At 45.2% G+C, this 23,026-nt stretch overlaps 1 protein-coding gene across 1 annotated transcript in view; it reads left to right on the top strand.

The window, feature by feature from the left end:
- The window catches only part of HPSE2 (heparanase 2 (inactive)), a 438,762-nt gene that overhangs the window by 407,387 nt on the left and 8,349 nt on the right, over window positions 1-23,026 (top strand). Inside the window, exons 10-11 of the mRNA XM_073685001.1 lie at window positions 5,694-5,839; window positions 9,049-9,195. Of these exons, the coding sequence (XP_073541102.1) occupies window positions 5,694-5,839; window positions 9,049-9,195 (293 nt within the window). The remainder of the gene's footprint in view (window positions 1-5,693; window positions 5,840-9,048; window positions 9,196-23,026) is intronic.

Raw genomic sequence — 23,026 nt, 5'->3', positions numbered from 1 at the left:
TTCCTCTCCTTTCCATACTGGGCTACCTCTTCACACTGTCCTCTCACGCTGTCTGCCCCATATATTGCCTAGTCTCTATACTGTACCCCCTCCTCATCTGCATACTTTCACTTATATATTATGCTCTCACACTATCCCCCCATTTTGCCCTCTCTCTATGCTGCCCCCACAGTACCTAATCTCTATCCTTTGCCCCCACTTCATACTCTTTCCCCCATATTTCCCCTCATACATTTCTGCCACCATATTGTTCCTTCAGACTCCCCCCCCATGTTGTCCCCTCACACATTTCTCCCCCTACACTGTCCCCTCACACTTTTCTTCTCCCCCTACACTGTCTCCTCACACTTTTCTTCTCCCCCTACACTGTCCCCTCACAGTTTTCTTCTCCTATACTATCCTTTTACACTTTTTCTCCCCTTCCCTCAGGAGTTACACTCTGGTTGCTGCTGTTAACCCCTTAAATCATGCTGTTAATCTCTGACATTTAAGGAGTGTGGTCCCAAGTACACGTTGCTCCAGGTGCCCATCGGCCTCTCGCACAGCGATCTCAGGGTGCTGATGGGTTGCTATACCAGGGCGGAATGATATTTAGTATCACCATGATCAAAAAAGTCAGATCTATCAAAATATAAAATTTAACTTGTATGAAAAGCCAAAAGTTGAACGGCTAGAATTGTTTGCCGCACTTCACACAAAAAAGGCAATAAAAAGCGAACAAAACATCATATGTACCTCGAAATGGTATTAATAAAAACATCATCAAGCAATGTATACAACAAGTACTCACACAGCTCCATCACTGAAAAATAAAACAGCTACGGGTCTCAGAAAATATCAGCAATAAAAATATAATTTTTTTTTACAAATTTCAGAATCTTTTTTTTTTCACCACTAACATTGGCATTTGACATGTTTTTTTTTTTAACCTGTGTCACAATGAAGCCAGAAGTGGAGGCGTCTGTTAAAGAAAGCCAGCTTTGATATCTTCTTGATATTAAACTAATACACTTTGGCACATTCACATTCCTGGCTTATAAACAATGTAGCTGCACAGTAGAGGGGATTCCGATATAGATTCTCCCACCAAATAGCAAAGGTGGTGGGGGGCCAGCCTGTGCTGGGTGCTGTCTCCCATGAGTCCTATAGCCACAATCCAGCTACATTGTATCACTGACTGTGTGTACAGTGGACAGTGACTTTAGAGACTGAGCCCCGATATGTAGAAAGCTGGGAAAACCGATTGTGAGACGTAATGAGAAGGTTCACAGGAATAAATAATCATGAGCGTATTAACACCAGGGAATAAGAGTTTAACTTAACAAGCACAAGGAAATCATGTGTTGGATTTCTACTAATGATTCACATAGTATTCCTTTTCTCCAGCTGTTCCGCCTGCACTTGCTGCAATAAAAAGAACAATCAGACACAGCTACTCATTAGTCACTAATGTGATCCAGATTCCTGAGCTCGGACCGCTATTAATAGCTTTACGACAAACATTGTTCCCGAAGCCAGGGCCAGAGATAAATTGCATCAAATGCGCCCATAGCCCGCAGTATTTACCATATGACGTCGTCCATATAATCGATGAATAGGGCAAGACACAAACGTTCAGATAAATTCAGATTATGTCGAATCTCTACGGGAATCTCACTAAATTAGAATATCATCAAAGAGTTAATTTATTTCAGTTCTTCAATACAAAATGTGAAACTCATATTACATAGAGTCATTACAAACAGAGTGATCTATTTCAAGTGTTTATTTCTGTTTATGTTGATGATTATGGCTTACAGCCAATGAAAACACAAAAGTCATTATCTCAGTAAATTAGAATAATTAACAAAAAACACCTGCAAAGGCTTCCTACGAGTTTAAAAAGGTCTCTTAGTCTGTTTCAGTAGGCTCCACAATCATGGGAAAGACTGCTGACTTGACAGGTGTCCAGAAGGCAGTCATTGACACTAAGTAAATGCAAAGTAAATTTAAGCTGCTTGAGGTCTAGTGTGCAGTTTCCACAATCAGTGATGGTTTGGGGGGCCATGTCATCTGCTGGTGTAGATCCACTGTGTTTTATCAAGACCAAAGTCAGCACAGCCGTCTACCAGGAAATTTTAGAACACTTCATGCTTCCCCCTGCCAACAAGCTTTTTGGAGATGGAAACTCCAGACCCAACAATGCAGATGAGCTGAAGGCGGCTATCAAAGCAACCTGGGCTTCCATAACACCTCAGCAATGCCACAGGCTGATCGCCTCCATGCTACGCTGCATTGATGCAGTAATTGATGCAAAAGTAGCCCGACCAAGTATTGAGGGCATTTACTGAACATACATTTCAGTAGGACAACATTTAGGATTTTAAAAACATTTTTCAAGCTGTTGTTATAAAGTATTCTAATTTACTGAGATAATGACTTTTGTGTTGTCATTGGCTGTAAGCCATAATCATCAACATTAACAGAAATAAACACGTGAAATAGATCACTCTGTCTGTAATGACTCTATATAATATAGGAGTTTCACTTTTTGTATTGAAGAACTGAAATAAATTAACTTTTTGATGACATTCTAATTTAGTGAAGACCCAGAAGGTGCAAAATGGACTGAGCCATGGGTCTGTAGTACCGACGGATAGGACCTGATTCAATATTGCATTTGCGCCTTTGTTTTATCTAGCTTTTGGAGTTTTTCGCCTTTGATTCATCATTTGCAAAGTTGCTAAATTTTTGCATCAATGTACTCCATTTTTTATTTTGTGCAAAATTAATGAGCCACATGCACCATTTTTAAGAATTTGATGCAAAAATTGTCAATGAATACCACAAGACAAAAAGAAGAAAAGTGATGTTGATGCTTGTTAACGTTACTTCTCATGAACAAGCCGTGAGGCAGGGTAGTCAAGAGGTCTGGAGTCAAATACCAAGAAAGTTCGTCATAAACAGAGGGGCAAGACAAAGGAGTGAACACGTCACAGTCCGAGGTCAGAATTTTGGGGAGGTAGCGGATTGAGACAAAGGGGCTAAGCAAACGGATGGTCAAAGGCAAGGTCCAAGGTCGGGCAGCAAAAGATCAGCATAACTGATCATACCACTGAACTAAAGCTATGACTGGCAATGATCTAACCATTGTCACCTAACTAAATAGCCAGGCAATCATTCAAAACAGGAGACACCTGGATGAAAACCAGCAGGTCAGACCTAAATGGGCGGCTGGGCTGTCACTCACAATACTGACAACCCACAACGTCTCTGCCACAGATTGGAAGTCTGGGCTGTCATTCACAATACTGACAACCCAACACATCCCTATCACTGATTGGATGACTGGGCTGTCACTCACAATACCGACAGCCCTGCAAATGACTATTGTGACTATTCTTCATAGACAATAAGGAGCCCCTATGCATATATAATATTTTGCCCCATTTCTGTTGATCGGCTATTTTATTAAGAGTGTTGGGTTACTTGTAGAACTTCTTACTTCTTATTAAGACCCCCGAGTCAGTCTTTCATGAGTTGGATCAGAATTAATCAGTTATTTTGAGCCAAAGGAACCTTGAGCCATTTTTAATGGTAGCATGGGCCCCGTTTGCCTACAGAGGCCCTGTGCAGCTGCACAGTTTGCACGTATTACACGTCTGCCCTTTCTCTAAGACATGCATTGGACCATTCTACCATTATTTGTCTCATTTGACTCATGAAAGTGCAGTGTGCTCCCAGTAACATGTATTTTGATCCCATGAACCAAAAGAGCAGTTGACACTTTCCATCTCTTGAGAGAGAATTGTGACTTTCTAGTCCAGATGAGTGTCATGGCTAATAATAGGTTCCAGGGGCACATACACAACAAGGATCACCACATTCAGTGGCCCCATGCGTTCTCTTCTGGTGCCACATTTGTCTTCAGAGTCAACCAACACTACTGGTCCACATAGAAGGTCCTTCCAGGCTAAATGGCAACGGGTTCCTTTGACCGTGGAAACGACGTTGAGTCTTTTTGGTTTTCTTAACTATTAATGAGCTGCAGATTAGAGTTGTCAGAGGTGTCCGGCAGCAGCGAATCTCCCCCTCTGTATAAAGATGGGGAACCTTCCCGTTTATGGGGAATTTACAGAGATAGTTGTCTGTTTAACATTTATCAATATATCCATCTCAATGCAGATTTCTAAAGCAGTAGCCAAAAATGTGGAAATTGTATATGCATTTATGAATTGGTGCAGCCTCTAACAATTGTAAGTAGCATGCACAAAATAGCTGCACTTAATATCATGAAGGAGCGTTCTACTATTGCTCAGTGTATGTCTACCATCATTTTATACTTTACATGTAATATTAAACTACATAAAAAGTTGAGAAATTTTATGAATACACTAACTTACTACAAGTAAGTAACTCATTGATCCTAGTCCTGAGTTACCGCCTGTATTATAGTACAGTCCTGCATTCACAATTCTGCAGGCTTCAGAGCTGAAATCTCCCATCCCAGTATTCCTTGTTTATTGAGTGCCAGTACAGGGTGTGTTCAGGTAACTTGCATTCTAGGAAGTGTCCTATCTACACCAGACCCCAAAAAAACTTAGGCTGATCATACGCATTAGATGGCTGATGACTGATAGCCATCTCAGCTAACTTTTCCATACACAGGAGCGCTCACTCAGCCGTTCCTGTGCTCTCTATGAAAAAGCTGCCGACAGACACATCGGCATGCGGCTTGTCTCCTGGAGAACGATACGATCGACAGTCCAAAATCGGACATGATTGACATCTCTTCTGACCATCAGTTGACTGGTGCCCACATAAAAATTAGACTGTCGGTCAAATCTGTTGATATTGGCGGGCTCAGCCTTCATTAGTCTAATGTCTATCGAGGCCTTTAGCTTTGCTAATCTGCTAGTGAGTGTCACGCTTCTGGATTTGAACCCTTGATTCTGTGTTCTGTGGTTGCCGTCTCTTCCTGCGGAGCCACAACAGATACAGCTTTTCTTTGGGTGTTTTAGTTCTGTTATCTTTGTTTCTGTCCGGTATTGGGTAACAGGTGTTTTTCATTTACTCTGTTTGTCTGTCCTATCAACTTTTGGGTGCAGCTTTAAATACCATCTCCTACTGGTGTTTCTTGCTGGTGATAAACTTTGTTGGATTCATTCACTTTGCTGTAGTTTGTGTTGGTTGCAGTGGCTTTGTGTGTGATTCCTTTATTCCTTAGGGAACTGCTACTCTAGCGATCCTAGGAGCTGCTAAGGATATCTATGGTAAGCCGCTTTTGAGTGGGGGCACCATTACGTTATCTTAGGGTGCCAACCTCCGCGTGCAGGCAGTGACAGACCAGGGTTAGAAAAGGTCTCTAGCAACATCCAGTATTTAAACACCTAGCCTGGGTGTCAATTAGCCGGAGGAAGGTAGCTGCTGGGTCCTAGAGTGAGACAGCTAAGAAGGTGTCTGTAATGCCAAAACGAAGAGATCTTCTACAACCAACTGCAGGGCGACTGTCTGTCACTTCTAACACACCCATGACAGCTAGTGACTGGCCTCAACCCATTAGTTCAATTTCTCCTGCACAGCCCCTTTAGCTAGGTGAACTAATTAAGTATGAAGCGATATAATGCACAGATACATATGTATAATGTGTAATTTTATTTATCCGTATCGAAGCTCCCTGTCTGGTCATTGAGAGTCAGTTTCCTGTATTTCAGGATTATTGGTTGTCGCTTCTTTTTAAAAAACTTGTGGGTCCAAAAGTATTAGCAGTCCATGTAGCTGGTATACAGAGGAAACCTCGTCCAGGAAAAGTCATACGTGACAAGCTGCGCATCTACGCTCATTGTACGAGCCACCAAAAGTAAGTAACTGGATATCACAATTCTATCACTTTCCTCCTCCTCTCTATGCTGTGACTGTAAGACAACTTGCTGCAGCAGGAGCCTCCCCCCTCTGCTCTGTTTGCAGTATAACACAAATATTGAGCTGCACCCCATAGCGTCTTGCCAGATTAATGCTAGTTTTCTGCAGGATGTCTCTAAGACATGGAATACATAAAAAGTCCTGCAGACTGGGAAACAGTGGGAGCAAGATTATCACTGTTAACTTTTATTCCTTTCCAGGTTTATCGTTCTTTTTAAATGTTGTAAACACCTGCTGTAAGGGGATATTATATAAAAGAAAATATACACTGCTCAAAAAAATAAAGGGAACACTCAAATAACATCCTAGATCTGAGTGAATGAAATATTCTCATTGAATACTTTGCTCTGTACAAAGTTGAATGTGCTGACAACAAAATCACACAAAAATCATCAATGGAAATCAAATGTATTAACCAATGGAGACCTGGATTTGGAGTCACCCCCAAAATTAAAGTGGAAAAACACACTACAGGATGATCCAACTTTGATGTAATGTCCTTAAAACAAGTCAAAATGAGGCTCAGTATTGTGTGTGGCCTCCACGTGCCGGTATGACCTCCCTACAACGCCTGGGCATGCTCCTGATGAGGCTCAGTATTGTGTGTGGCCTCCACGTGCCTGTATGACCTCCCTACAACGCCTGGGCATGCTCCTGATGAGGTTGCGGATGGTCTCTTGTGGGATCTCCTCCCAGACCTGGACTAAAGCAACCGCCAACTCCTGGACAGTCTGTGGTGCAACGTGACATTGGTGGATGGAGCGAGACATGTGTGGCGCCCCTGAGGGTTCAGTCGCAACAGGGGTACTGCACCTCAGCTTGAGGTGTGGTATCTCCTCTTCCAGGTAAGGATGGAGCACTTCTCAGGACCCTACTTCACCACTCAACACCACACCACTCCTGTCCTGTAGGGGGCCTAAATGCACCAGGGTGCTGCCCCGGCCTGGGATATAGGAAATGGGGAGAACCAAAGATAGGGGGAACCATGTAGTGGGTGAGGGTGGAGGACACACTTTTAGGGTACACTTACTAATTCATATTTAATCTACGGCCATCTTAGGTTCAAGGTCTTTGATTGTGATCTTCATCAGTGATTGTGGTCTCCGTCCCTGATTGTGGTCACCCACCAGAGTTCAGTAATAGGCCTCATCCGACTGAAGATACACGATCCTCGTTCTCTGGCCTTGAGGCGAGGAGCGCGTCAGAGTTAACCACTGCCTCTACCCGGTCAAGGTCCCTACCTAAGAAGGCCGGGAGGGGAGCAGAGGAGACAAGCTCCACAGGCAAAAGGATCCCAGGGGGATACAGACGGGGCGGCATACGCCACCTGTATTTCTTACTCTGGCCTAGTCAGAGGGACTCCTGATGCAAGAGGGGTGACTGGCCCCCGATATCTGACTCTGTCACTTCACGTCTCAGTCAGAAAAGCCCGGAGGCTTAGTGGATCCCAGGAGGGATACGGACGGAGCGGCATACGCCACCTGTAACTCTCTACCTGCGTTTATCCAGTGGGACCCGACCTTACACCTAGTTCTAACCACACATACAGTCAGGAGAAGACTTAGTGGGAGAACTCACCAAGGAGAGTAACACACACCAGAGGGGTCTCGACAGGTGCTCCTGATCTACCTGGAAAGTGCTAGACCCCCTTCCCGGTGGCCGCAGTACGCCGCGAGGAGCAGAGGGAAGCTTTGCGGCTAAAAAGTTTATCTGAATGTGAGTAAAAATCCTGGATGACTTCACACCCCACTTCAGCCTGTTATTTCCTGCGCGGCACTGCACCCACCATTCCTCATCACACTGCCCTGAGGCCTACTCCGCCTGCGGGGAGCCGTCCCATCTAAGCTGCCTTTAAACACCAGCCTCAGTGGACTGAAGCAGTGCTGGTGTCCATCACCGGAAACCGTAGGTGGCGTAGTCGGAAAATACCACTCAACCCTGAAAGCCCCATTAAATCTTTTATGTGACCGCCCTGGGCACAGACAGGGTCCGGGCCACGACTGCAACCCCGAGACACCTACACTGACCCGGCTCCGAGTAACCCCATTTCTCAGATTGATGTCTCAGATGTGCTCAATCGGATTCAGGTCTGGGGAACAGGCGGGCCAGTCCATAGCTTCAATGCTTTCATCTTGCACACTCCAGCCACATGAGGTCTGGCATTGTCCTGCATTAGGAGGAACCCAGGGCCAACCGCACCAGCATATGGTCTCACAAGGGGTCTGAGGATCTCATCTCGATACCTAATGGCAGTCAGGCTACCTCTGGCGAGCACATGGAGGGCTGTGCGACCCTCCAAAGAAATGCCACCCCACACCATTACTGACCCACTGCGAAACCGGTCATGCTGAAGGATGTTGCAGGCAGCAGATCGGTCTCCACGGCGTCTCCAGACTTTGTCACATCTGTCACATGTGCTCAGTGTGAACCTGCTTTCATCTGTGAAGAGCACAGGGCGCCAGTGGCGACTATGCCAATCCTGGTATTCTGTGGCAAATGCCTGCACGGTGTTGGGCTGTGAGCACAACCCTCATCTGTGGACGTCGGGCCCTCATACCACCCTCATGGAGTCGGTTTCTAACCATTTGAGCAGACACATGCACATTTGTGGCCTTCTGGAGGTCATTTTGCAGGGCTCTGGCAGTGCTCCTCCTGTTCCTCCTTGCACAAAGGCGGAGGTAGCGGTCCTGCAGCTGGGTTGTTGCCCTCCTACAGCCCCCTCCATGTCTCCTGGTGTACTGGCCTGTCTCCTGGTAGCGCCTCCAGCCTTTGGACACTACACTGACAGACACAGCAAAACTTCCTGCCACAGCTCGTATTGATGTGCCATCCTGGCTGAGCTGCACTACCTGAACAACTTCTGTGGGTTGTAGAGTCCGTCTCATGCTACCAAGAGTGTGAAAGCACAACCAACATTAAGTGACTGCAGACTTGTACCCTAAAACCTGACAACCCTTTTCACAAAAGTAACTCATGAGGTACTTTGATTGAAAATATCTCTGCAGCGGAGAGGCAAAATAAAAACATAAAAAAAAACACTTTTATTCTGCTCTGCAGACAGTATTATACACTGTGCCCAGTTCATCATGAAAAATTTGGTCAAAGATCCTCCTTAAATCCTGTTTTCCTTATTTTTTTTTATTGCAGCCACAATTATGTACGAGGATCAATCACCCTTTACATCATTAACCTACATCGATCAAGAAAAAAAATAAAGTTGGCCGGAACGTTGAGGGACAAGATTGTCCATCAGTATCTCCTGCAGCCTTATGGAACAGATGGAATACAGACCAAGTAAGTAGACTAAGAACGAGGGGTCATATCCGAAACAGAACTGCCTCCCAACCTTTAAGTGCCATCAGGTGGAACCTTTGTGTTTCCTAAAGCTGGTCATACACATCAGACAGTTGTCAGCCAAATGTTCATTCAGCAGACAGCTATCTCTCCCAACTGCCTCATACACATGAGCACTCAGCTTGTCTAAGCATTCATGTGTTTCCCATGGAGGAAAGAGGAGAAAGACACTGTCAGACACTTCTGGCAACAGCTAAATTTCCTAGAAAACAAAAGGATCGGACGTTAAAGTTCCAATGGCGTGATCCTTTTCTTCCCTTACATCATCTACTGGGATGGTCAGCCAGTCCTAAGATGGTCAGCTGGCTCTCAGATGGTTGGCCAGTTCTCAAATGGTCAGCTGGTCCCCCGGCAGGTTCAGACGATTTTCATCTAAGAACTACTTGGAGTTTTAAGGTTAAGATATACATTTTATTCAGTACAAAAAATTTATTAATTAATAGAAAGGAGTTTGTGCAATAAAGACAGACAGACAGACAGATAAGAAACACTGGTGAGTTCAATATATCCAAGTATAAGATCACATGCTACTGAGCATAGGTGAGATTCCAAGGTAAAATGACACAATGGTCCGCAAAGTATACATCACATAATTATAGTAAAGTTTATGGAACCAGACAACTTACCTATTGCTGAAGCCAGCCAAGTCTGCTACCAGAGCGATTTTCATCTAATGTACAGTGGGGAAAATAAGTATTTGATACACTGCCGATTTTGCAAGTTTTCCCACCCACAAAGAATGGAGAGGTCTGTAATTTTTATCGTAGGTCACTTCACCTGTGAGAGACAGAATCTAAAAATAAAAAACAGAAAATTACATTGTATGATTTTTAAATAATTAAATTGCATTTTATTGCATAAATAAGTATTTGATCAGCTACCAACCAGCAAGAATTCTGACAGACCTCTTATTTTTTCTTTAAGAAGCCCTCCTACTCTGCACTCATTACTTGTATTAATTGCACCTGTTTGAACTCGTTACCTGTATAAAAGACACCTGTCCACACACTCAATCAATCACACCCCAACCTCTCCACCATGGCCAAGACCAAAGAGCTTTCTAAGGACACCAGGGACAAAATTGTAGACCTGCACAATTCTGCGATGGGCTACAGGACAATAGGCAAGCAGCTTGGTGAGAAGGCAACAACTGTTGCCTCAATTATTAGAAAATGGAAGAAACACAAGATGACTGTCAATCTTCCTCGGTCTGGGCTCTATGCAAGATCTTGTCTTGTGGGGTAAGGATGATTTTGATAAAGGTCATGAACACACTACACCGTCATGGATTAAAGTCCTGCAGGGCACACAAGGTCCTTCTGCTCCCGCCAGCACATATCCAGGCCCATTTGAAGTTTGCTAATGATCATCTGGATGATCCAGAGGAGGCATGGGAGAAGGTCATGTGGTCAGATGAGATCAAAATAGAAATTTTTGGTATCAACTCCACTTGCCATGTTTGAAGGAAGAAGAAGGATGAGTACAACCCCAAGAACACTGTCCCAACTGTGAAGCATGGTGGGTAAACATCATACTTTGGGGGTGCTTTTCTGCAAAGGGGCAGGACAACTGCACTGTATTGAAGTGAGGATGAATGGGGTCATGTATCGTGAGATTTTGGCCACCAACCTCCTTCCCTCAGTAAGAAAAATTGAAGATGGGTCGTGGCTGGTTCTTCCAGCATGACAATGACTCGAAACACACAGCCAGGGCAACTAAGGAGTGGCTCCGTAAGAAGCATTTCACGGTCCTGAAGTGGCCTAGCCAGTCTCCAGACCTGAACCCAATAGAAAATCTTTGGAAGGAGCTGAAACTCAATGTTGCCCAGCAACAGTCCCAAAATCTGAAAGATCATGAATCAGCCCAGAACTACACGGGAGGACCTGGTCCATGAACTGAAGAGAGCTGGGACCACAGTCTCAAACATTACCACTAGTAACACACTACACCGTCATGGATTAAAGTCCTGCAGGGCACACAAGGTCCCTCTGCTCCCGCCAGGACATATCTAGGCCCATTTGAAGTTCACTAATAACCATCTGGATGATCCAGAGGAGGCATGGGAGAAGGTCACGTGGTCAGATGAGATCAAAATAGAACTTTTTGTTATCAACTCTACTTGCCATGTTTGGAGGAAGAAGAAGGATGAGTACAACCCCAAGAACACCGTCCCAACCATGAAGCATGGTGGGTAAACATCATACTTTGGGAGCGCTTTTCTGCAAAGGATCAGGATAACTGCAACGTATTGAAGTGAGGATGAATGGGGTCATGTATCGCAAGATTTTGGCCAACGACCTCCTTCCCTCAGTAAGAAAAATTGAAGATGGGTCATGGCTGGGTCTCCCTGCATGACAATGACCCGAAACATACAGCCAGGGCAACTAAGTAGTGGCTCTGTACGAAGCATTTCAAGGTCCTGAAGTGGCCTAGCCAGTCCCCAGACCTAAACCCAATAGAAAATCTTTGGAGGGAGCTGAAACTCAATGTTGCCAGCAACAGCCCCAAAACCTGAAAGATATGGAGAAGATCTGTATGGAGGAGTGGGCAAAAATCTCTGCTGCAGTGTATGCAAATTTGGTCAAGAACTACAGGAAACATCTGACCTCTGTAATCGTAAACAAAGGTTTCTGTACCAAATATTAAGTTCTGTTTTTCTAGTATTCTATCAAATACTTATTTAATAATAATAATAATAATAATAATAATAATTTCATGCAATAAAATGCTAATTAATTGTGTAAAAATCATACAATGTGATTTTCTGATTTTTTTTTTATATTCTGTCTCTCACTGGTGAAGTGTGCCTACGATAAAAATTACAGACCTCTCCATTCTTTGTAGGTGGGAAAACTTGCAAAATTGACAGTGTATCAAATACTTATTTCCCTCACTGTATAGGAGGGCCTATAGCCCATTGTTCACCTCCTTACCTTTCTATGATGGGTCTGAACTTCTTCCATCTTCATCTCAACCATTCAACCACATGGAAGTTCTCCATGGGTCAAGATTCTTCCCATTGTTCTCTTCTTCACCAGACTTCTTGCTGAACTAGAGGAATTTCTCAGGTAATAGATTTTATTACATACGGATGTCATGGAGAATAACTATAGCAGAAGAAACATTAAACTCGGATGAAAAGTGACAGCAGGTGTGAACGATTTGCTTTATCCAGTAAGATAAGTTTCAGTGTGCGTGTTGCCATGACTGCTCTCGTAAGTCTTCACACACTTGACTCGTGCGTTACCTATGAATAAACCTGGTGGAGTTGAAATATGCAGACCTCCCGGATCCGAGACTGTGTACTTAAGAGCTTCCTTGGATTTATGGTGCCAGTAAACTGGCTGCTTAGTAAAATGTAAACAAGTGCATCACAGTCGCTGGGTCTGTTTTCCAGAAAATCATGGCCAGAGCCCAGAAACACTGTAATTCTGTCTCAGGAAAGACTCATGTCGTAAAGGCCTTATACATGGAGCCACGCATTTCCTAACATTTTAAAACAGCCCATACTGCAGTGTTAGGTAGAAATGCTGATGAGCAAATTTCCCGGTAATTGTTTCAGGCAGATTCAATCGAATCAGATGGCAAAATCCAATTAGGTCCAAATATAATTGATCGAAATTGGTGTGAAAAAATATGTATTATGGTCTGAGGTCTATCCAGACTCCAAAGCGTAAAAAACAAAGGATCAGGAAGAGGTTTAAAAAAAATAAAAGTTTCTACTCACCTGTTGACTCCTTTGCTCGCTCCATCCAGTACCTCTTTGGCTGCTCTTCAGATCTTCTGGCACTAAGCACCACATGGTCTTGTGGGGCTTCACATGCAATGCGGCTCCTAGTGACTGCATGGGGCAACGTGCATTACACCCAACGTAGCCACATGAGGCTTTGGAAAATATGAAAAGCAGCTGAAGTGTGAACGGAAGGAGCGAGCAGAGGATCTGATGGTGAGCTGAAGCTGCAGGACAGTTGAGGTTTAGGCGTAGGACAGGTGAATATAAGCTTTGATAATTTTTTAAGTCTTGGCTATAAAAAAAAATCAAGAATTTTGCAGGATTGTTTGAATTGGGTCATGAAAAATTGAAATTTTGGCATATTTGAATTTTTGGTTAAATTCATGACAAATTCAATTGACACGGATTGATTCATTCATCCCTAGGTATAGTTATTATCTTATATTTATGTAACTATTTGGTTCGAAATTGCTGCGTGTAGCACATTGTACTATAGGTGTTTAGTATCAGAGATCTCTGAGCTGCACTAAAGGGCTTTGGAAATATAACAGAGGACCATGACCGGTACGATCAGCTGCTAAAAGGACCCAATACACAGCACCCAAAGCCATTGCTATGCTTCTGTCGGAGGTATTCTGTACATCAGGAGTACTCCCTGACCTATATCTTTAGTGTCAGCTTCAACATAGGCAAAAGGATACATACACGGTAGGATAGGACACATTTTTTACTGTGCCCCTCTATACAGGATACTGTCCTAACATATGCCAAAAGGACACACACTTGTCACACGCTGGGTGCATACAACAAACATGAAAGAAACAAAGTAGTGGGAACAAAGACTTTTTTAAAAATGGTTTGTGAAACCAGTTTATGATCTCTTTTATGTATGAGGCTGTTACTTATACTGGTATTATTGGAGAAAATGAGGAGGACTTATCTGTTGATACTGTGTGTGCTACTAGCAAATATCAGAAACTTTGTAATATACTACTGCATCTTATCAGGCTACACTTCCTATTATACTTTATGGACAGGGGGGAGACCAAGGAGCAGAGGGAGACACAGAAAGATGATGCTGAGCTTCATAACAAGTCTTTTATCTCACCCCAGAGCTGCATTCACATCTACACTGGTAGGTACTGATGTATATTGTCCTCGCCGCTGCTGCTTCTCTCTGCGTTAGCACACATAAAGAAGCAGAGGCGCCAAGGATGTCACATCAACAGCTCACTTCACCACTGCAGCAAATCACTCAGCAGCTCTGATAATGTAGACAACACCACCCGCCAATATCAGTGACTGCCTGCAGCGGTATTATGTGTAATGTGGCTCTGACATCACCACTGCAGCCAAAACACTGAAACCTGAGCAACGGATGATGGACCTGGGGAGACCAAGTGTCTACTCTTTTTGCTATGTTACATAATGTATATAAAATCATTTGGGATCCAGGTTTTTTAATGTGGAGGACCTCTTTAAGGCCTGCTCTGCATTAGGGCTTCATATTCTTCATGGGGATTTTGTGATAATCCAAAAGAAGAAGAATATTTTAGTGAAAATGCACTTTAAACGCTTATAAGGACTTGTCTTACACAGGCATAATACGTAATGTGACCATAACTCCTGCCCTGATGTCACATAAAGTACATGCTTTAATGCATTCAGTTTAGGCTGTTTTGTTATTTAGCTGCCATCTTTTAATGTATATATGGAATGAATTTATATAATAATATACAAATTGTCTCTTAAGAAAGGAAGAGAACTTGAACTCTAGTGCCACCTATTGGAAGTAGCAATCCTAAAAGTCAATATTGACCCTTTAATGAGCCTTGTCACATGACTTAGGATAAAAGCCAAGACCAGAAACTCAATTTGCAGACACTGTGTTTCAGGGTACTGCCCCCCGTCAGTGCAAAGTGTATATATAGACATTTTTGTGCAATTACTGCACCCATCCTGAGTTACATCCTGTAGATCTTTTATTATAAAAATGAAAAACATAACAATAATAATAACTGAAACATAACAAAATTAATAACCAGAAAATAAACAATGTAATGAACTGGTCCAGCCGCTCCCTCTCCCCTCACACACATATTATACATATATACACAATAATAACTACCTACACCATGACATCTGGTCCGGTTACCAAACAAATAATAACAATATAATAAACAATAACCGACAAATTATATACAAACTAATATATAAATTCTTTTCTTTTTTTTTAAATAAAATAAACACTAACTATACAAATATATACAAGACAAAACAAAACACCCCACACTCGAGCCCACCAGTCCCTCCCCGGCACAGACCTGAGAGCTGTTCCTGCGCCTCATGCCTCAGTCCATGTCCAACGTCCATAGGACAGATCAGGCAGTGCCAGTTTTTCACCCAAATAACCAGTGTCCCACAAGATGAACCCACCTCCCCGCTTTTCCCACCACCCAACCTAACACCTACACCCAAACCCATATATACAATATATACAGAAACAAACAATAGAATAACACACAATACAATAACCACAACTGACAAAGCCCAAGTTCGGTGCCTGCAGCCCTACATCACTGTCTACTGATCAATAAAACAAAAATCTATGGTGTCAGCAGCAGCCCACCACCAGGAGAGGAGATGACCAGACTAGGGCACACTAAAAGAAAAGCCCTCCAGAGGAGAGCGGCCCTCCGTGTACCCAGTCTCTCATACTCCAGAGAACGCACCTTCACCAGGTCACCGAGTATGGTCCTAAACACATCGTCCACTGGAAGGATTTTCCGTTGCATCGATACTAAGCACCGTGCGTTCCACGTGTGATACCTAACCACTGTGCTAACTAGAAATAAGGTGCAGTGGTCCCGACCACCCAGGTCCCCGAATGCTCCATAGGCCCATTCCGCATAAGAGAGACCGGCCAGCCGGGGCCAGCCAATGGAGGCGCCCACCCTGTTGTACACCTCTGTGTTAAAGGGACAATGAAGCAGGAAGTGGTCCATGCTTTCAAGCATGGTACCAAAATGCTCCCGAGGACAGTTCCTGTCCTCAGAGCTCCTACACTTCAGATTGTCCCTTAAATACAGTTTCCCATGGAAGCAGCGCCAAACCAAGTCCCAAACCTTCGAGGGGGTCCTGATAGAATTCAAAAGATGCTGACTCACCCCATGATCCCAACTTGGGCAATCCCTGAGTGCCAGAGGCCTCTGAAAATGGGTCAACAGAACCCTTTTGTCAAGGAGCTTCCTCGGCAGAGTCCTGACCTCCCACATTCCTAGACCCCACCAGCGAATTACCTTCAGAACCAGGGTAGCGTAAGCCGGGAGATGTCCATGCGGTGTGCGTAGATCCTTCTCTTACCCTCCTGTCTCCCATTCCTAGAAGAAAGGCTGAAACCATCCCCTACAGGAGAATACCCACGGAAGAGCCCTCTCTTTCCAGAGGTTTGCAATATTGATCTTAATGAAGTTATTCACAAGGAATACCACAGGGTTGACCATACCCAACCCTCCTAGTCTCCTCGTACGGTAAGTAACCTCCCTCTTGACTAGGTTCAGTCTATTCCCCCATAACAGTTGGAAGAACAAACTGTAGACCTGAGTCCAGAGAGGCTCTGGCAAGATGCACACACTGCCCAGATAGATCAGCAAAGGGAGCAGGAAAGTTTTGATCAGGTTTATCCTTTTCCTTAGGGTCAAAGACCAACCCTTCCATTGGTTCACCTTCTGAGTGGCGATCTCTAGCCTGCTGTCCCAATTTTGTGTGGGGCAATCCCCCTAGCCAAATTCAATGCCAAGAACTTTTGCAGAGACTTTGGGTCCTGGAAGGGTGTCCGGGTGATCAAAACAAGGATCTCTTCCTCACAGCCAGAGACTCTCACACTTATCCCGGTTGATCTTAGACCCGGATGCCTCCGAGTAGCAATTTACCTCTCACATCAGCCATTCTGCCTCCCCATCAGAGGAAAAAAAAATGGTGAGGTCATCGGCATATGCCACCACTCTCAGAGTGTCTTCCGGTGCTGCATGGTGCATCCCGTTCCCAGCCAACGGTCCACGCTCCACCATCCTAAGAAGTGGGTCAATCAAAAACACGTACAGCAGCAGGCTCAAGGGACAACCCTGGCGAACACCACACCCAACCTCAAAAGAGGTTCAATCATTGGTGATTGAGTTAGATGGCTTTTTTCTTCCCACTCCCCTTATCCTCTGCCTCAGACGAGGAATCCTTCCCCCTCTTTAACGACACAGAGGTGTCCATTCCCGCATTTTTCCTTTTTTCGTCCTCGTCTCCAGACTCTGGGCCAGTCCCTCCCCCCAACGACTCTGCATTCCCAGGAGAAGGAGAATCGGCATCCCCTGTAAGCTCCGCTGAAGACAGAACCTCACCCTCGGCCTCCTCCTCAGAGGAAAAGATGCTATCAAGGGCTTGGAACCGGTTAGAAAGACCAACCAGAGGGGAGTCAGTTTTACCTTCCTTAGGTACCTTGGTCAGAGCGTGAGAAGATGTTTTATCTCCCTTCTTTCTCTTCTTTTTGGTGCCGAGCTTATGCTTGTCCTCCAGCCACCGCTTATTATCCTCATCCATACTTTCATAATGGGAGGATTCTGAGGCGGTTTCCTCCCTGTGGATCCTCATGACCTCCTCATCCAACTCATCATCCCTCGGGACCTCGGCAGCAAGACTGGCATCCAGGACAGGGGCCGCCCCAATAGCCCGGGGCTCGCCACGCTCCCTCTCCTGTCTGCCCTTGTCTAGACGCCTCAGCTGGGCAGGCATCTTTTTATTGCTTTACTTCCCTGGCCCCTAAGCTCCCCCACCCCTGCTAGTCCCCTCCCCAGCAGAATCAGCTTCACTGCTTTCTCCCACTGGGGTCTCGACCGCATTAGCGAAGGAGCGAGGACAATGGCTGAATGGCTGACCTAACTCACCACACAGGTGGCACCTAATCTCCACACAAGATGCAGCAAGATGGCCGACACCCCCACACAGCGCTCATTTCTGCACAGTGCAGTTTGCACTGAAGTGTGTGGGGTCGCCACACCTGTGACAGAGTTTCGGTTGTCCCGAGTAGACCAGGATACGATCCCTACCCAGGAAGGCAGATGATGGAATGTGGGCAACCGTACCACCTGAACGCTTAAGTTTTACCATAAACGTCCAGGCCCCTGACCAGATACCAAAACTCATTGCGGTTTTTCTTTGGCATCTCCACCACCTCTCCATACCAACCAAGCCACGTCATGATGTCATAACAAAGCGACTCATTACAAGTCATCACGGTCACTTTCTTGATCTGGTTTTGGTGAGACACTGCCTGAACGGCAAAGTCTCGCCAGCCGGGCTCGTTTTTTGCCAACTCATAATTCTTCCAGAAGAGCTTAAGCCCCTCCGGCCGAACAAAGCTGACATCAAACTCAGGCGTGGAATAGAGATGTATCAAGGCATAGATGTCAATCGCCTTGAAGCCCATCCTCAGCAGGAGCTCCACAACTTTAGACCTTGGAGGACATTCATCACTGCCCCTCCACCGAAGACGGACCACATTCCTACGCACACTGCCTGGCCCGGGTGTTGTGAGGGACCACACTGTAACCCCCCCTTTTTGCTCTCGTACCATGCCTCTCTATCCAGAAGGATAGATCAACCTCTCGACCCTCTACCATTAGTGATCTCTCCCCCTTCTTTAGAGCCTCCAGAAGGTGCCGTTGCAACATGCCGCCCCCAGAGCCCGGAGACGAGGAGGATGCCCTATTTGCCCCGGAGGTGACACTGGCATAACTCTGGACAGGCGTTGCCACCACCGGGGGGGCAACTGGACCAGTGACTACATCAGCCCCAACAGCATCTCCATTACCCACCTCCATCTCACCCTCCACCAAACCAGCAACCACACCACTAGACAATGAATTGGCCTCATTCACACCCACCACCACATTCATTCCTGCTGGACCAGTAACAACGGTGGATGACATTTTGACCTCAGCATCATCAGGAACAAGGGTCTCAGTCACCTCCATAGAACTGGAGGCAACCTCACCCCTGGTCTTATGTTTGCTCTCCACATCATCAGTAGGTAATTTCCGCTGTTTTACATTTGTAGCGATGCGACGCTGATCCTTAGCTGTTGTGAGGCGCCGCTGATCTTTAGCATCAGGATCTTCCTGACCAGCAGCGCCAACACAAAATAACACTTTGGTGGGAGGACCGGAACGCTCAGCCCCGACAGCCCCCTCACTCAACTAAGTGATCAGCGGCAACAGCATTCAGAGCCACCGAGGCTACCGGAGCTGCCCCCGACACCGGGCTGCTCCCCCCTCCCACTGAGGAGCACACCACAGTATCGTGGCCTAACCGAACGCCCGCCGCCCACACTGTCCAGCCTCTCGGCTGATGCACCTCCTGCTGCGTTCCCGCTACTACAAGCAGAGACGGAGCTCTGAGCCTCACTACCACGCCGTGTAATCTCCCCGCACCTTTGTACTGGATCCACAGTAGAACCCGGGCTGGGCTGGTTAACGGGGCTTATACAGCGAGCTGACCCTGCTGCTGACTCAGGGGGTACAGGGAGGGAAGGCAAATACGTATCTTACTGCTTCCTGCAGCTTTGGCTTGGTCTTCTTAGCCTTTTTCTGGCCCCCAGGTGCCTCCTCTGGTAGATCGTCACCAAGATGGAAGTTCTGGAGCTTTATTTCCGCCTTTTGCGCCCCCCCCTTCCCCCGGCCTCTGCTGTCACTGTCCTCCCCAGTGCCGGCAAAACTGCCATTGTCGCCTGTCTTGCAGGGAGCTCGTTGCACGTGGCCTGCGGGTGGTTTTGCAGGCTAAAGGTGGGGCTTTCTGCTGGTCATCATCACTCTCATCATCCACTTGGCTCTCAGGCTGCAGCCCCATCTGCCTTTGCTCTCTGTTATCAGCCATTTCTCTGAATCTGTCTTCATTTATCAGTTTTTCCTTAAAAGGACCACTTTGCTCTCTGATGACAGCTTTCCTTAGTTCAAGCACATTAATTTCAGTTCTGAGCCTCTTTACCTCCGCCTGGAGTTTTGTCTTCCTTGGTATGGAGGCCCCCGCAGCTTTTGCGCTTGTGCAGCGCAGCTCCTCCCGGAGCCTCCTGATGATCTTACTTGCATCTTCATACTCTCGGAGGTGGCTCATGACTCAGAGGCATAGGTGGACACAGACTCCCGGGGACTTTGCAGCCCCCAACCTTCCTCAGTGAGCTCGGCCTCACCCCCGTGAGCACTCAGCTTTCCTCCGGAAGGAGCGCCATTATGCACGCTGTCAGGCTTACCCTCCATGCTGGAAGCCTTGCGGCTTCTCTGGGTTTCCACAGTCCCTGGGAAAGTAGGAGCCACATTGCTGCGACTCCTGGTGGAACGTCTCCCCCCCCCCCGAGTCCTCCGATGTGCAGGCCGGTTGCTGGCTTCCCCTGCCCCCCGCCGGCCTAGTTCGGGGAACAGAAGCCTTGGCTCCATCACTCATCCCAGGAAACCCACTCCCTCCCTGGGAAGGAGAGAGACAGATCCCCAGGTGGAGAGGTGTTGGTTCTCAGGAGCTCAGGAACACACAGCAGGATCTGCAGCCACCACACCCACAATCAGCACAGTGACCAACAGCTGATCAGAGCTGCACTCACTATTCTGCTGGTGCAGTCACTGTGTACATACATTACATTACTGATCCTGGACTGATCCTGAGTTACATCCTGTATTGTACAATTCTGCAGGCTTCAGATATTGAATCTTCTTGCATTCCTTACTGTCACAGGGTTTACACAGAATTTATTCTACTGATTTCCATTGTGAGGCATTTTGCCTTTCTGTCAGGTACTGTACAGGAATGTGATGTAGAGGAAACTAACAACCTCCCTGCATTATAGGAGCTCCTTTAAGCTGTTATGCAAATGTCACTGCCTTTTTTTCAATAGCAACTAGCAGAATTGTGAATACAGCTCTGGACTATAATACAAACAGTAATTGACAATCAATACAACATAAATAATTTACAAATAGAGAAGAGAGAACCCGAACTGTAAAATTTGTGGTTCATACTGGACACGTCCGGTGCTGAACTTCTCCTGGAAGTCCATTTTACAGTTCGGGAGTCCGGTGAGGAGAGAGATTTTTTCCAGCTGCAAAGTTCGAGTCCCCATTGATTTCAATGGGGTTTGGGTTCAGGTTCAAGTTTGGGTACAGTTCTGGTATCCAAACCTAACTTTGGACTAAAGTTTGGTCTGGCACCAGAACCCAAACTTCCACGGATCTGCTCATCCCTAATTACAAAATGACTCAACTTTTACCTTAAATTTAGATTAATTAAAAACAGCGGCAGGCAACGTGGGAAGCGTCATTTTTCTCTGGTGCCTCCAGCATCCATCTACTTTTTAGTCCTTCTTAACACACAGGAAATGACAGCTCAGCCAATCACTGAGCACATTACAGACCCACTTTACCTGTGATTGGCTGCAGCTGTTCACATATCACTTTATCAGGACGCTATCGGTGCAGCAGGCCTGCCAGTGTCAGAACAGGAGCGGCTGGGAATTGGTGCGCTAAGTAGTATCACTTTTTTATGCCATTCTGACTATTAATAAAGAAAAACATTCAAGTGGACAGCCTCTTTAATAGTGACCGGACCAATTTTTTTTAAATCTGACCAGTGTCACTTTATGTAGTAATAACTCTGGAACGCTTCAACATATCCCATTGATTTTGAGATTGTTTTTTTGTGACACACGATACTTTATAATAATGGTAAATTTGATATGTTTTGCGTTTATTTGTAAAAATATCAGAAATTTGACAAAAATGTTTTAAAAATTGAAATTTTCAAACTTTTAATGACTGTTCCTTTAATCCCAATAGTCATACCACACAAAAATATTAATAAATAACATTTCCCTCATGTCTGCTTTACATCAGCACCATTTGTAAAGTGTTGTTTATTTTGTTAGCATTTTAGAAAGTTTAAAAATGGAGCAGTAATTTTTCATTTTTTCAAGGAAATTTACAAAATTTATTTTTATAGGGACCTGTTCAGTTTTGAAGTGACTAAGGGGGTCCTATATGTTGGAAACCACCAAAAAGTGATACCATTTTAAAAACTGCACCCCTCAACGTATTTAAAATTGCTTTCAGATAGTTCATTAACCCTTCTGGTTCTTTTCCGGAAGTAATGGAAGGTGGCATGACAAGAATGAAAAAGTTTATTTTACCATCTAAACTTTGATAACTTCTGAACAGGTCGCTATAGCCGGCAGAGTCTAAGGCCGTTACCTGGCATGGCAAACATCAGGACCACACAATCAAGATCTCAGGGTGCCAATGAGGTTAAAGAGGCATCCCCCACACTCTAACTATTTAGACGTTAAACGGCCATGGTCGGTGCCAACACTGATTGTGGCTGATGCAGCGAGTTGTCAGCAATAGTGTACAGGTGATAGCTGCTGGATTGTCATCTGTCGGGGAACGCTAGTCTCTTATATCGCAGGTCAGTAAAAAGATGTCTATTGGTCACTAAGGGGTCAAGATTAATCTTACTCGAACCCGGCTACCAAAAATGCTTTTAAGAAGTTTCAATGAAGTCCAAGTCCCAAAATAATGACTTACGGTAACGTCTACCTCCCCTCTCCGATATAGTGGCATACCGTTGGGATTTCCTGTGGTCAAACAGTTCTCCTCCCATTCCATGACATTGGCTACTAACTATACAGACAAATAAGCAGATGGTTGTCACTTCTGGCAATGCACGCCAACCACATTTTACTGTATCTCCTATAAAAAGCTGCTTGGACTTTGATGAGGATCGCTATTTGCTTTGGTCCCAATAAATTCCGTGCATATTTGACCGATTTCCGATAGTTTTTTTGCTACTTGCCGCATCTTTAATAAGCTACAAGAGCATTTTAAATACAGACAGTTGTTAAATCACAAAGAATTCTCTCAAAACCATAACTTTTACAATGCAAAACTCTACCCACGACCCTCGTAATAAGGGGAAGAGAGAAGAAAACAGAAAGAACGCAAGAAATATTAT

This window comes from Phyllobates terribilis, unplaced genomic scaffold (assembly GCF_046119375.1).
Source record: "Phyllobates terribilis strain yellow unplaced genomic scaffold, ASM4611937v1 Scaffold_5__5_contigs__length_657084704, whole genome shotgun sequence".
NCBI classification, from domain to species: domain Eukaryota; kingdom Metazoa; phylum Chordata; class Amphibia; order Anura; family Dendrobatidae; genus Phyllobates; species Phyllobates terribilis.
This window is presented reverse-complemented; position numbering and strand designations above follow the sequence as displayed.